Source organism: Sus scrofa, chromosome 1 (genome assembly GCF_000003025.6).
Source record: "Sus scrofa isolate TJ Tabasco breed Duroc chromosome 1, Sscrofa11.1, whole genome shotgun sequence".
NCBI lineage: Eukaryota > Metazoa > Chordata > Mammalia > Artiodactyla > Suidae > Sus > Sus scrofa.
In genome coordinates, this window is record NC_010443.5 from 145,707,389 (window position 1) to 145,721,138 (window position 13,750).

The window sequence follows — 13,750 nt, forward strand, 5'->3', positions numbered from 1 at the left end:
CTGCCTGGCGGCGGGCGCGGGGTACGCCGGGACGTCGGTGCGGCGGGAGGAGCGGGAGACACTGCAGGCGGGAGGCGACAGGATGGTGAAGCTGACGGCGGAGCTGATCGAGCAGGCGGCGCAATACACCAACGCCGTGCGGGACCGCGAGCTGGACTTGCGAGGTGAGTCGGGCGGGGGCGGGCGGCCCGGCCTCCCCGCCCGCTCGGCGGCCTGCGCCCGCCGCGTGCGCGAAGGGCGGGAACGTGGCCTGGGGCGTGCGTCCCGGTTCCTACCCCGGCTGAGTCCCGCTGTCGTCGGCGAAACGCCGACCCTGGACTCCTTCGAGGCTCTCCTTAGCCCAGCCCCCACCGCCCGGGACCGCCTCGATGCTTGGGTCAGACCGCGGGGCCGGTGCCGGGCCTGCCGAGTGACCTGAGCCGTTGGGGGGCGGGGAAGTACACGCCTGCGGGGTGGGCTGAGCCGTTGGGGTGCTGAGCCGTGTTTGTGATCCTCGTGCGGACCGAGATACGGTAAAGTGAAGTCATGAGAATATAGGTTGGGTATGGGACGGAGGAAGTGAAGTCCGGAGCAAAAGCGATTTTTTTTCCCGGCTTTTCCTCCTCCTTAGCTTCAAGGATCTATTTCCCTTTTGCCAAAACCTTTCAAAGAGCAGACTGTTTCAGCCACGCTAGGGCTGCCGGATGTCTTGCGTCTATAAGGGAGGCGGAAGTCCTCCAGACTATTAGATTCCTGTGGCAACTCGTCTGCATAGTAGGAGAGGCTTTAGAAAGGGTGTGAAGGACGACTTCTCCGGGGTTAAGTGTTGGCTTGAGATCCACCCCCACGGGGGAGAACACCGTCTCAGGAGCAGCACTGCTGCGGGCCCTGCTTTCTGCTTGCTTTTTTGTTTGCTGACATAGTACTTTCGTTTTGTTGAAATTAAATATCATAGGTTCGACTCAAGAGTAACCCACCGCTTTCATACTCTTGGCACAGGCTGATGTCTGCCTGAGTTTGAAGTGCATCCGGTGTTGAGAATGCTCGTTTTGGTACAGCACTTAACTTTGAGCCTTTAGAGCTCTGAAATGTGTACTTATTTAACCTTGCCTAGGTTAACTTCTTTTCTTCTCCTAGCACCTAAGACAATAATTATGCCCCTAGAAGACAAATCAGTGAGCGTTTGAGTGAGTTGTTCACAAGGTGATTTACCATTGTGTACAAATTGACCTTCAACTCTGGGTTGGGCCTCTGGGAGGTGAGAGAAGTGGGAACTGTCATGATACGAAGATATCCAAATGAGTTCTGGGAATCTGACCTGTGGAAATGCAAAAAAGGTTGGGAGCTATTACTGTCCACAATACGTGGACAAGGCTTGGACACTGACAGTAGGCAGCTCACAGTGTAAAGTCCTGTTAGGCCACTTCATTAGCTTTGGGGCCTTGCTTAGAACAATACAAGGCACCTTGTAAGTATACTTGGAAATGTTAGCTACCTATTAGTATTACTGTTAGCGAGTATTCTCATCTTTATTGCCCTTGTAATCAACCAGTGCTTTGGCAGTGTTTGGCACAGCATAGGTGCTAGATAAACAACTTTCTGATTGAATGAAAGCTTTGAGTCCAATTACCATGAAATGCTGCTAATGTTTCCTTGTGTGTTTTTTCCCTCCTTTCTCCAGGGTACAAAATTCCTGTCATTGAAAATCTAGGTGCTACCTTAGACCAATTTGATGCCATTGATTTTTCTGACAATGAAATCAGGAAACTAGATGGTTTTCCTTTGCTGAGAAGACTGAAAACATTGTTAGTGAACAACAATAGAATATGGTAAGTGTCTACTAGTGGAAAGTAATTTTTGTTCCCCTAGAGTAAATGTAGCAGAGTTCCATAAAGAAGTTGCAGTATTGCCAGTTACACCTACGTATTTCTTAAATGGAAAATGAACTACACTTTTCCCATACAGATCCAGAGATGAATTTGGTATTGGTCTGGTCTTACTTGCATCTATTCAGAAATCTTGTATTATTTATGTATTCATGGTACATTTCTAATTTAAGTTAAAAACCTACTGCTTTGGGGAGTTCCCATTATGGCTCAGCAGGTTAAGAACCCAGCTAGTATCCATGAGGATCTGGGTTCAATCCCTGGCTTTGCCTGGTGGTTTTAGAATCTGGCATTGCCATAAGCTGCGGCATAGGTAGCAGATGTGGCTCGGATCTGGCATTTCTGTGGCTGTAGTGTAGGCCGGCAGCTTTGGCTTTCATTTGACCCCTAGCCTGGGAACCTCCATATGCTGTGGGTGCAGCCTTAAAAAGACACACAGACACACACACACACACACACAATAGAAGTGCTGGGTAGTGAGTTGCTTTTTTTTAAATGCCCATTATTTCTCGTGAGTTAACTATTCCACTGTGGTTTGCTTACTGGCTTATCTTGTGCCTGAGCTCTGACTGCAGAATCACTTATGTTTTTGGGCTTCACACAGGTCCTGAGATGAACTAAGTAGTCTGTTTTACACAGGAATTTCTTGTCTTTGGTTTCGTTAAGATAGTGTGGCAGTAGGAAGGGCCCTGGACATCTTTCAGGAGATGTGGGTTTTAAAGTCATCCTACTTCTGTCACCTGTGTGACCTCAGACAGTTCTTTTTGTGCCTTATTTTCCTGTCAGGGTCTTGGAAGAAAGATCTCTTAAGTTTCTTCCCACTCTGAAGCCCTCTGAGCAAGGGCTCAGATAAAATTTTTAGCTGACTTAATTTGCATGTTTACTAAGAGTCCTTCTGTTTTTATTTCAGCCGTATAGGTGAGGGACTTGATCAGGCTCTGCCCTGTCTGACAGAACTCATTCTCACCAACAATAGTCTTGTGGAATTGGTAAGTTGAACAGGGGAAGAATGTATTTGGGGGGAGGAATTAAAGGTACTACATTTCTTTTATAGAAAACTTGGAAAACCCAGAAAATTATCCCCTCGTTCTTTTTCTTGGTCTTTTTCTTAATTCAGGAAATGGGCCTTTTGGGGTTTTGTTGCAGATATCTTCCCATTCGCGAGCTCACCTTTTGACACCGAGGATCTTGATAGAGAAATTCCTAATTTAAGCATAGTTCATTTTATCAATCTGTTGTTGTTAGTGCTTTTGCGTTCTGTTAAGCTACCCCATCCCAGGGTCATAAAGAACCTTGCCTATTCTCTTTTCTAGAATTTCATTGCCCAGTATGGTGTTCACTAATGCAAGCGGCTACTTTGACTTAAGGTGTATCCAGAGACTTAGTTTAAAAAAAAAAGAATGTGAACTATCAGTTTTTTATATTGAATGTTGAAATGGTAATATTTTGGAATGTAGGTAAAATATATATTATTTTTCACCTGTTCTGTTTTATTGTTGCTCCTAGAAAATTACATATGTGATATACATTAATTTTGTTGGACAGTTTTATTCCAGAAACTCCTGTTTTACTCCACATTTAGATTAACAATCCATTTGAAGTTGGTTTTCTTATGAGATAAGGGGCAAGTTTCGTTTTCTTTATTTGGAATGATTATTTTGACCTGTTTCTTCTCATGCTCTATATATATAATTTTTAACAAAGTTGAGCTTACACTATGTATTGTTTTGTAACCTAAGATTTCACTTAATTACTGGATGTTTAAGTCCATACAGTATAACCTGATTTTAGGTTATTATGCTCTTAACCCCTCCCTTCCCTATTTCCTGATGGTTCCTTTCCTGGTGGGCTGGGTCCATAAGCTTCCTTCACATTCTCAAAGGAGTGCTTGACTCCAACAAAAGTAAGAAAGCACTGATTTCTAAACTATATGAGATGTTTAACCCAAAATGCACATTCAGTGTGTGGCAGCTGGGGGCTGTATTTTATATATGTTGTAATTGCACTTAAAGCTGTTCCTCGAAGATGAAGGCTTAGTTTATCCTATCAGTTACTGAAAGGGGTGTGTTAAAGTCCTACCTGATAGTGGATTTGACTGTTTCGCTGGAGTTGTCACTTTTATTTATTTTTAGGTTATCATTTGATATATCTAGATTTTATCTTACTGATGAAATGAACCTTTTATCATTATGTTGTGACGCTCTTTAGGTCTTATTAGTGCCATTTTATTTGTCTCATCCATCTGCATTTCTTCTTCTCTACTGTTCACTCTTTTTTTGTCATTCTACTTTTCTTTCTGATAGTTTAGAAATTAATTATTAGACTTTCTCTTAGCATCCTAGTATCCAAGTATAAAGTTAACCAACACCTTTACCTTCTGAACCATTTAGCATTTTTATCATCTCACCCCCCCAAGGCATCACTGTCTTTTACACAGTCTTAAGTGTCTATGTGTGTAACTAAAGCTACCATTCTTCCTTTTGTTTTTTGCAGCTTTATTGAGATATGATAGACAAAAATTGTATGTAAGGTGTACAGTGTGAATTTTGATATATGTATACATTGTGAAATGATTACCACAGACTAACATATCCATCACTTCACATAGTTACCTTTTTGTGTGTGCAGTGAGAATACCTTAGACCCACTGTTTTTATCACATGGAGTACACGATATGTTGTTTTTAACTGTATCTGCCATTTGTACATTAAATCTCTTGAACCTACTTATCTGAAACTGAAAGCTTGTACTCTTTAATCAGTAGCTCATCTCTCCTTTTCCTCCACCCTCAGCCTCTGGTAAGCACCACTCATCTCTGTCATTATGTGTGGTACTTTTTCTAAGATTCCACATTTAAGTTGAGATCATGCAGTGTTAGTCTTCCTTTGTTCCTTTTTTGGATCATTCTTTAGATTTCCTTTAGTGATGGTGTGCTGTGGTATTCGTGAAGTATTTTAAAGCGGCAGCTTTCTGAATGCCTGGCTCTTCCCTTCCCTGCTTTTATTTGTACTTTTTCCTCATTGTCCTCCTTGGCCCTGTCACACTCAATTCAGATCTGTTATAGCAGCTTCTCCTCTGTGTGGGGCTTTGTTCTGGAAGGGGCACAACTTCTGGTTAGTATTAGAGAGCGAAGGACCAAATTACTCAAGCCCTTCAGGTCTCATCACACTTAACGTACACGTCATCATCGGAATGTGCATATTCTCAGACTGGGTACCCTTGGTTGCTTTATAGTTTGGGGGTCTGTTGGATGCCTTTTTGCTTTTCTGCTTCTTCCTACATACAAATGTTGTCACCATACAAGTTTTGTAGCTCTCAGAGTAGCTTGTCCTTACTTGTTGCTATTTTAGGTTCTTGACAGAATACCTTTTCATCTAGTTTGGTTGTAGCTGTTAGCCATAGGTTTTTATTTTTCCATCCTTGTTGCACTATGTTTTACGGGACAGTTTGGGAAGATCCAACACTAACCTGCCTTCTATATATTAGTTAAATATATATATTTAACTATACTCCTTGTCCTTGAAAAATTTATGAAGAGATTTGGGGGAGCCTAGAATAAAGGTGCCTTCTTTCAAAGATGATATGCCTGTGTTGCTCCTGGGCACCTAAGGTACTAGGTGGAAAAACCACCTTACACCAAGATGCCAGTTTGAAGTTCCCTGTATGAATAACTTGCTCCAAAGTTACATCAGTTTTCACATTGCTTTCTTTTCTAAGTCATTGCTTTAAACTCAGTACCCTCCCCACACACACACCCTTTATTTTTGCTTTTTAGGGCCACAGGTGCGGCATGTGGAAGTTCCTAGGCTAAGGGTTGAAGTGGATCTGCAGCTGCCAGACTACGTCACTGCCACAGCAATGCCAGATCCTATCCATATCTGCAACCTACACCACAGCTCATGGCAATTCCGGGTCTTTAACCCACTGAGCAAGGCCTAGATCGAACCCACATCCTCTTGGATACTAGTTGGGTTCATTTCTGCTGAGCCACAATAGGAACTCACTCAGTAGTCCTTTTAAGGTTGCTATGGGAAATTTTTTTTTGCTTTCTTTTGCTTTTGAGACAAGCTGCTATGGCCAAGATTTTAAGTTTAAGAAGCTCAAATTTATGAACCTGTTTATTCAGTAGTGTAGTCATGTTGATAATGTGCTGGGTACTGGGGCAGGAAAAATAAATAAATGAATGAAGAGAAAACAAGATGATCCTTGCTCCAAAGGCAGCCACCATTTCAAAGTATCAAAAGGGGTATGATGGGTATGATATTCATGTTCTTACCTGTGGCTGTTATTTTACAGGGTGATCTGGACCCTTTGGCATCTCTCAAATCACTGACTTATCTAAGGTATGGAAATTATGTGGTGGTAACAGTAGAGTCCTTTAAAATGACACTACTTCCATCCTTGATCTTAAAGTGATCAGTTAGTGAAAAGTGCTGTTAAAAAATATTGAAAATATTTCCTTTGGGCTCAGTGTGCTATTAAAATTTCCCTAGCATTAAGTTGCTATAACACTGAAACATGAGCAAGAATAGTGAGTGAACTTTTCCTTAATTCATGCACTCATTAGATTTTATTAAAATGGATCTCTTGAATGATGTACTGTAAATAAGATTGGCATTGTTTTGTTCCTTTTCTTGTAGTATTCTAAGAAATCCTGTAACAAATAAGAAACATTACAGACTATATGTTATTTATAAAGTCCCACAAGTCAGAGTACTGGATTTCCAGAAGGTGAAACTAAAAGTAAGTATTAGTGTTTATACAAGTATTAGTCATTATACATTGGTGTGTTTTCCTTTATACTTTTGTTACTGGTATTTTTAATTGCCCAATGAGTTTTATCATTAGTTTGTAGTAAAAGGGGCGGGGGTGCAGAGTCAGATTTTTTTTTTTTCCACAACGGAGTCTATGGTGGAATTTGAGTTAAAGCTGTTGAGTATGGGGCCGGTCATTCCAGAGGGGATACAGCCTCAGCCGCAGTGAACACTGTCACAGCAGACGGCCTGCCTAGATACACGCCCTGTGTGGAACTTAATATCATCCATTATCAGCATCTTTAGTTGTTAGAATGATTTTCCCTTTATAGGGAATTGGGTTTTTTGTTTTGTTTTGTTTTGTTTTCAAAACCTTCTTGGTTCCTCGAAAGCCCCTCCTTGAAACTAGGAGTAGGGGGCTTCCTTCAGGGAGCTTCGCCAGAGGAAAGCAAGACCATTGTGTCTCCTTTTCATTTGAGATTGGCTTCTCGGTGTTTTTACCAGCCCAGAGTACTTCAGGAGAGGTTTTTTCCCATGTTTGCTGAGGAATGCAGCTAAATGCATGTGGTATTCCTTTTTCCATTAACTCTGTGTGTGGTGTCGCTGTAGGAGCGTCAGGAAGCAGAGAAAATGTTCAAGGGCAAACGGGGTGCACAACTTGCAAAGGATATTGCCAGGAGAAGCAAAACGTAAGATACGATATCCAACTTCACTCCACTTCACCTTCAGAAACATTATCTGTCTGGCATTTTGCCTCCTGCAAAATGAAATGAAACACCTGTAACTAATACAGTGCTAAATTGGCATGGTGATAATCCGTGAGCATCAGTGGTCCATGTATTACATGAGATTTGAAATTGGCAAGGTGATAATCCATGACCATCAGTGGTCCAGGTATTACATGAGTGGTCCATGTATTACATGAGATTAGCAGAGCAAATATTTCAGTATTCGGTCTTACTATGATAATATCCACATCCTCCTTTCTCTGTAGCAAGATGAACTAGGTGGTGTTTCTGAAGGAGAGAGTTTCTTGTATCAGTTTGTTAACAAAGATAAGATACTACACTGGTTGAATTACTTTCAAAGGCTTTTGAAAGTAAAAGAGAAGCAATTTCTGTTGATCTGGATTTGACAGTTTTGTTCTTCTCTCCCCTCCCAAGTTTCAATCCAGGTGCTGGTTTGCCAGCTGACAAAAAGAAGGGTGGGCCATCTCCAGGGGATGTGGAAGCCATCAAGGTAATAATGTGTTAGGAGACTTGGACTGGAGTGAGCTCTTTGAGGTTTAGGTCACAAAATGATGTAATAAACCAAGTAATAAATCCATCAGTGCAGATTTCCCCGACAGTTGTTAGAATCCAGCTATATTTTTGTGTAAGGAAAACCTAGCTTAAAGATATTACTTGACCGGACCTTGGCTTGACTTAGTTATATGAGTCGGTCATATGAGTGGATGCAACTCTGGTGTTTGTCATTTCCCTCGGATACATTTATTTGAACAGTTAGTTACCTTTGTGTGCTGTCTTAATTTTTACTTTCAAAGATTTGCCTTCTGAAAGATTCTGCTTGGTGAGAAATCCTAATTTTTGTAATACTGCCTCCTAAATTGATAATACTGTTTCCTAAATTATCCAGTAACACAATTTAATTAGCTAGAATTTTAGGATATGCGCAGTGATTATTTACTTGCTTATAAGAGGGTCTGCATGCATCTCTTTACCAATTTGGGAAATTTATGATTTGGCTTTGGGGTTGATTTCATTATGCCAACAAAATTCTCCCCCCAACAAAGAATTATTTAATATTACAACTCAAAAGATGGTGTGAATTTTTAGGAGTGTTTTCTGAGTGATTGAGTCTTAGATGAAAGTAATCCCATCGCCATTTTTTTTCCTACCATCCAGAATGCTATAGCAAACGCATCAACTTTGGCTGAAGTGGAGCGACTAAAGGGCTTGCTGCAGTCCGGTCAGATACCTGGCAGAGAACGCAGATCAGGTCAGGAAACTGTGTTCTGTCTTAACTTCCAAGTTAATGGTCCACTCACAGTGATTCCAAAACAGTTTAGATGCTACCATCCAAGAATGCTAGAATAGTGCCTTATTACCCTCTAATCTAATGTACGTGAGATCCCTTTCAATGATCTTTGATGATAAGTCATTTGATAGAAAGAATGTTATGTCACAGGACTCTGGGGATGGTTGTATGCAAAAGTTGAAACAAACATTACTTCACGCCATGGAGTGAAGCAAACACTAGAGGTAACCATGTGGCCTTTGACCCACGTGCGTGTAGGCTGGCTTGGCAGTCTGGAAGTGCAAAGCCAGACAGCCTGAGATCAGAGCTTAGCTTCACCAGCTCTGTCCTAAGATTAATCCCCACTTAATCTTAAATCTGTTTTCTCATCTTTAAACCTGAGAAAGTTGGTTGTTGGGAGGACTAAGAAAGATAGTAGCACTGAGCACAGGGTCTGACTGTTAGCAAGAGTTAGCCGTTGTGATAGAAATGCCAGCTTTGTTGGACACTAGAGCATAAAGTAAAAACTGTCCCAGATTGCACATATTAAAGATTTTCATATGTAACAGGGGACCTCTGTCTAGACTGGCAGCTCAGGAAAACTTTCCTTGGGGAAGTAATGTTTGAACTGAAGCTAAACATACGTAAGACATTCATTAGACCAGTTGTTCCCACTCTGTGGTCTTTGGGCCCCTGAGGGTTTGTGAGGCAAACTTTCTATACTGACACCAAGGCGTTGGGCTTTCACTGGCCCAAAGGATATATTAGTAGGTGTCAGTCTCAACTGTGGTACACTCAGTAAAGTAGCTGCTGGTTTTGTTTACCTATAAAGGTCTTGTGGAGTAGTGAGAGTTACTGGTGCTATTAAACATCACCCCTGGGGCACATGTCTTTGGTGTCATGGGTAACAGCACTGGGGTGCACTGCAGTGGATTTTTGGCTCCCTGCATTTGTGCTGTTCAGGTGAGAGTCAGGGTGCTTCTTGAACACTATGTGAGCTTGTCCCTTCATGAACAGCTAGTGGTGTTTGTAACCAATTCTAACAATCAAAATTTCAAGCAAAAATTAAAGTTGGACGACTTTTAGCCACAGCTGTAACCTTGACAGTTTTCTAGTAGTTCCAGACTTTTCTGAGGACTTTGTTGATGTGAATGAATATAATTTTTAGAAATAATGTATGAAGAAGTGGGTCACCATTTGGAAGATCTGCATAACTTAATGAGCAGTGTTTTCCAAATGATGTTAGGGAAGCAGGCATGTGTAAGTGCTACAAGATAAACCAGTAGGTTTTCCAGTAAAGGAGTATGAAAAGTTCTTTGATAAGGTTTCAGACTCTGTGTTGCAGTCTGACCTTTAAGAAACTACCACCTTTGTCAGGTCTTGGCATAGTAGCCAAAATATATCCACACCTGTCTGCAGAGGCTATTAAAATACTCTCTTTCCTAACATGTTTCTGTGAGGCTGATTTTCTTCAGACCCTTCAATCAAAACAATGCTTTGTAGCAGTTGGAATAATGAAGTCAGTACAAGGGTTTAGCAGACATTACAGAAATAGGTGAAAATAGAAGATAATGCCAACTTTCTCACTACATATTTTTGTTTTAGAAAATACTGTTATATTTTATAAAAATATAAACTAACATGTAATAGACTTAGTATTTTAATGAATTACTCTTTTTAAAGTACTCTTAAGTATTTTATCAATACCATATCAGTGAAGGTAACCTACTTAAATGCTCTTTGAGTCCTAAAACTACAGTATTTGAGGACCATTGAGTTAGATGCAGAACGGCCTTCTAGGAGGAAGAACTGCACTGGCAGGAAACATGTGGTGAAAGAGCGTTGCACACTTGGACTGAGGGACGGTGTGAGCGAAGGTCATGAGATGGGGAGAGTGGCGAGACAGGCTGACGGAGCGAGCAGGCGAGCCTGGCTGCAGGGCACTGCAGGCATGTCACTTGCAAGTCGGTCTCTGGTCCTGAGAACAGAAGTCTATCAAAGGCTTTCGAGGCTGCCTTGTGACAGACGTTGGAGGGGCGTGCAGGGGAGTGGTGTTAAATTTCTTACTGTGACTGCAGTGTGACAAACTACTATATTAATTTGTTTCCCCTAGAGTATTTTATTATCTGGGCCTTTAAATGCCATCCAACAAACGTGGGCCACATTGAGGAGAGGAAGATGGAAATGGTCGGTGGTTCTCTAAATTGTAGGGGCCTCGGCTTCTGAGTAGCACTTTCCAGTGACATTCTTACTTGGTAGTTTTGTACCTAGAAATGTAACGTGTGGGTGTAACTGTAGAACAATAGGGTTAAACGTGAGTAATTAGCCAAACATCAACAGGGTAAGAACATTGCCTTTTTCTGAATACACTGGTTAAAATATCTGTAATAAATTTTTGACAACCCAACAAAGGTTGTTGTTACCATATTTTTTTAAATTTAGAGACAAAGTCACTGACTGTTCCTAACATGTGATGTAGGTATCCTTTTTTTTGAGCGTTCCCAATTTCTTTGCCCGTCATAGTGGTAAGAACAAAGCACAAAGTGTAAGCTTTCTGTCCTCACAAAAAATGAATTATCAGCTTGACAAAAATGGGTTAGAATGACAGGCAATGAGTTTGTCCTTCATAAAACACCTTTGTGACCCTTTGCCTCAGGAGCTGGCCATCCTTTCCCATACTTGCCAAAGGCAGATGGTCTGTGTACCCTAAGCTCCTCAAAGGCAGGGGCTGCTGTTGGGCTTCTAAAAGTACCTCGTCCAGAGCGGGGCACTCAGCAGACTCACACGTGGGCGCTCACACACCAAGCGAGCATGTTCTCTAAAATCGGCTTGACTTCTGGCTGTGTGTTCTTCCTAGGCCCCACTGATGATGGCGAAGAGGAGATGGAAGAAGACACTGTCACAAATGGGTCCTGAGCAGTGTGGCCTCTGAAGATTTACAGGATAGTCCACTTGGGGCACGTCCTTCTTTTTACATAGTAGCCTTGTTTATGTCAGCAAAGTAGAGTTCATAAGCGTTGTTGAAATGCTTAAAACTGCTGCTGGTAATTTTGTAATATAAATTTTGAAATCTAAATGCCAGTTTTTTACTAATAGTGCAAATAAAGGACACTCACTGTGCTGCTGGTTGCAAGTCATTGGGGTACGTGTGCAGGGAGGTGTGTGGAAACGCAGGAGGGCAGCTCTTCTAGTTAGGCTTCCCAGTCCTCCTGAAATGTTTAGGTTTCTTTTAATTCTTAATAAAACTTAGCGTTATCTGTGTGCTGTCACTGATCATCTGTCAGAATTTGTGATCTCAGGTGTAGTTTTTCCTGCATGAAGCATAACAAGAGCATCATTAAAGGCAGCCAGGCTCTAGCATTTTACGAGTCAGCATCCTTTGAAGTTTTTATTTAACCCTACCTACCAATATCATGCAAGCGATAAATTGCTGATTTGAACAGTTGGAGGTGTGACTTCTGCCTGTCAGTTGACAAGACTGGAGCAGAGCAGCATCACACTTAAGTGTTGAGGACCTGGTGGCGGAGTCCTTACAGTTCCTGGGTGCCTGTTACATACCCCACACCCTGCTGTGGCCGGTTCTGGCTGATCCAAAAAAAGCAAGGTAGTGGAGGGGAGTGCCCACCAGCCATGTTTTCTCATCTGGCATTGATTTGGGTTGTTTTGTTTTTTTTGTTTTGTTTTGTTTTGAAGGGCTGCACCTGCAGCATATGGAAGTTCCCAGGCTAGTGGTCAAATCAGAGCTGCAGCTGCTGGCCTACGCCACAGCCACGCCAGATCCGAGCCTTGCCTGTGACCTACACCGCAGCTCATGGCAGCACCAGATCCTCAACCCACTGGGCAAGGCCAGGGATTGAACCTGCATCCTCCTGGACACTAGTTGGGTTCATTATAGCTGAACCACAACAGGAACTCCTAGGTTGTTTTTTAAAGCCCCCTGGGTGATTCTAAATGTGAGAAACAGGTCCTGAAACAGTTTTGAGTGAATGCAGGTGGGCTGATTTGCTGTTCTTAGAAGGCACATACAAGGTGTCTAAGATGCAAAGGAGCTGACAGTCTGGCTGGGCAGACAGAACATCAGGCGATAGTGGGGCTAAACCTCAGTGGAGTAGCAACCAAGAGAAAAGGAGATGGAACTTGGGCATCAGGAGAACCTGGCCTTTTGATTTCCTCAGTAGGATTCTTTAATGCAGGGTCTGTGGTAGAGCCTGAGGCTCTGTGGGTCTAGCAGGCTCCCAGGAGCTGTCCATTAGAGGACAGCAGGATTTCTAGCCTCCCTGCTCACCCCTTCCTTAACCTCTGCCTGACGCCTTCAACTCCTTCAGGAGCCATCCCCTATGATCCCTTTACTGATTCATTACAGAAAGGTAAAGTATAGTCTTACCTACCTTTCCTTTAGCAAATCATTTCCCTGGATGATGGTGCCATGTCAAGAAGGGCCTGTGCTGTCAGGAACCAGGATTTATACTCAGCTCCTGGCTGCACTGAAAAGGCCCCCCTGCCAGAGGCCAGCCTGAGTGAACATTAAAGTGGATAATGTTCAAATAGCCAGGCAGTAACACTTTAGCTCTTGATGGTGGGCTAGGTACTTGGCATGAGCTGAGAGCAGTGTCTGGTTTTCACTCAGGTTGGAAGAATTTTAGTATTTTAACTGCTAATGCTGTGTCCATGCATACCCAGGGATCATCAAGTAGGGGCATTTTGCTGATGGACCTCCCTGTGATGCTACATACCTCATCTTTGAAAGCTCCCAGCAGAAAGATTTTCATACTATGACACTGCCACAAGACTGCAAAGAACCCATAGCCATCGAGAGGGCCACAAGTCTCCCTCACCAGCTAGCTGACCCCCGCAACCTTGCACCCACCCCCTGCCACCACCCCAGCACCAGTGATCGAGGGAAGAAGGGAAAGGAAGGAGGGAGGAAGAAAAATGTCTCCTCTTGAGAACCCCGCTCCACTGGGAGCACCACTCGCCCCAGCCTGGCCTCACGCCCCACTTCCCCACCTGTGCTCTCCAAAGAAGTAAAACTGCAGGTGGCATGATGCTATGTGTAGAAAATCCTGAAGATGCTACCACAAAACGACTAGAGTTCATCAATGAAGTCTGTAAAGT

General features: G+C 42.7%; 1 protein-coding gene across 1 annotated transcript; it reads left to right on the forward strand.

The window, feature by feature from the left end:
* SNRPA1 (small nuclear ribonucleoprotein polypeptide A') lies at nt 5-11,899 on the forward strand. The gene is made up of 9 exons (XM_001925349.7): nt 5-164; nt 1,661-1,808; nt 2,776-2,854; nt 6,162-6,208; nt 6,506-6,608; nt 7,229-7,308; nt 7,783-7,858; nt 8,524-8,617; nt 11,493-11,899. Exons 1-9 carry the CDS (start codon nt 83-85, stop codon nt 11,549-11,551), a joined length of 768 nt encoding a protein of 255 aa, XP_001925384.4. The 5' UTR covers nt 5-82; the 3' UTR covers nt 11,552-11,899.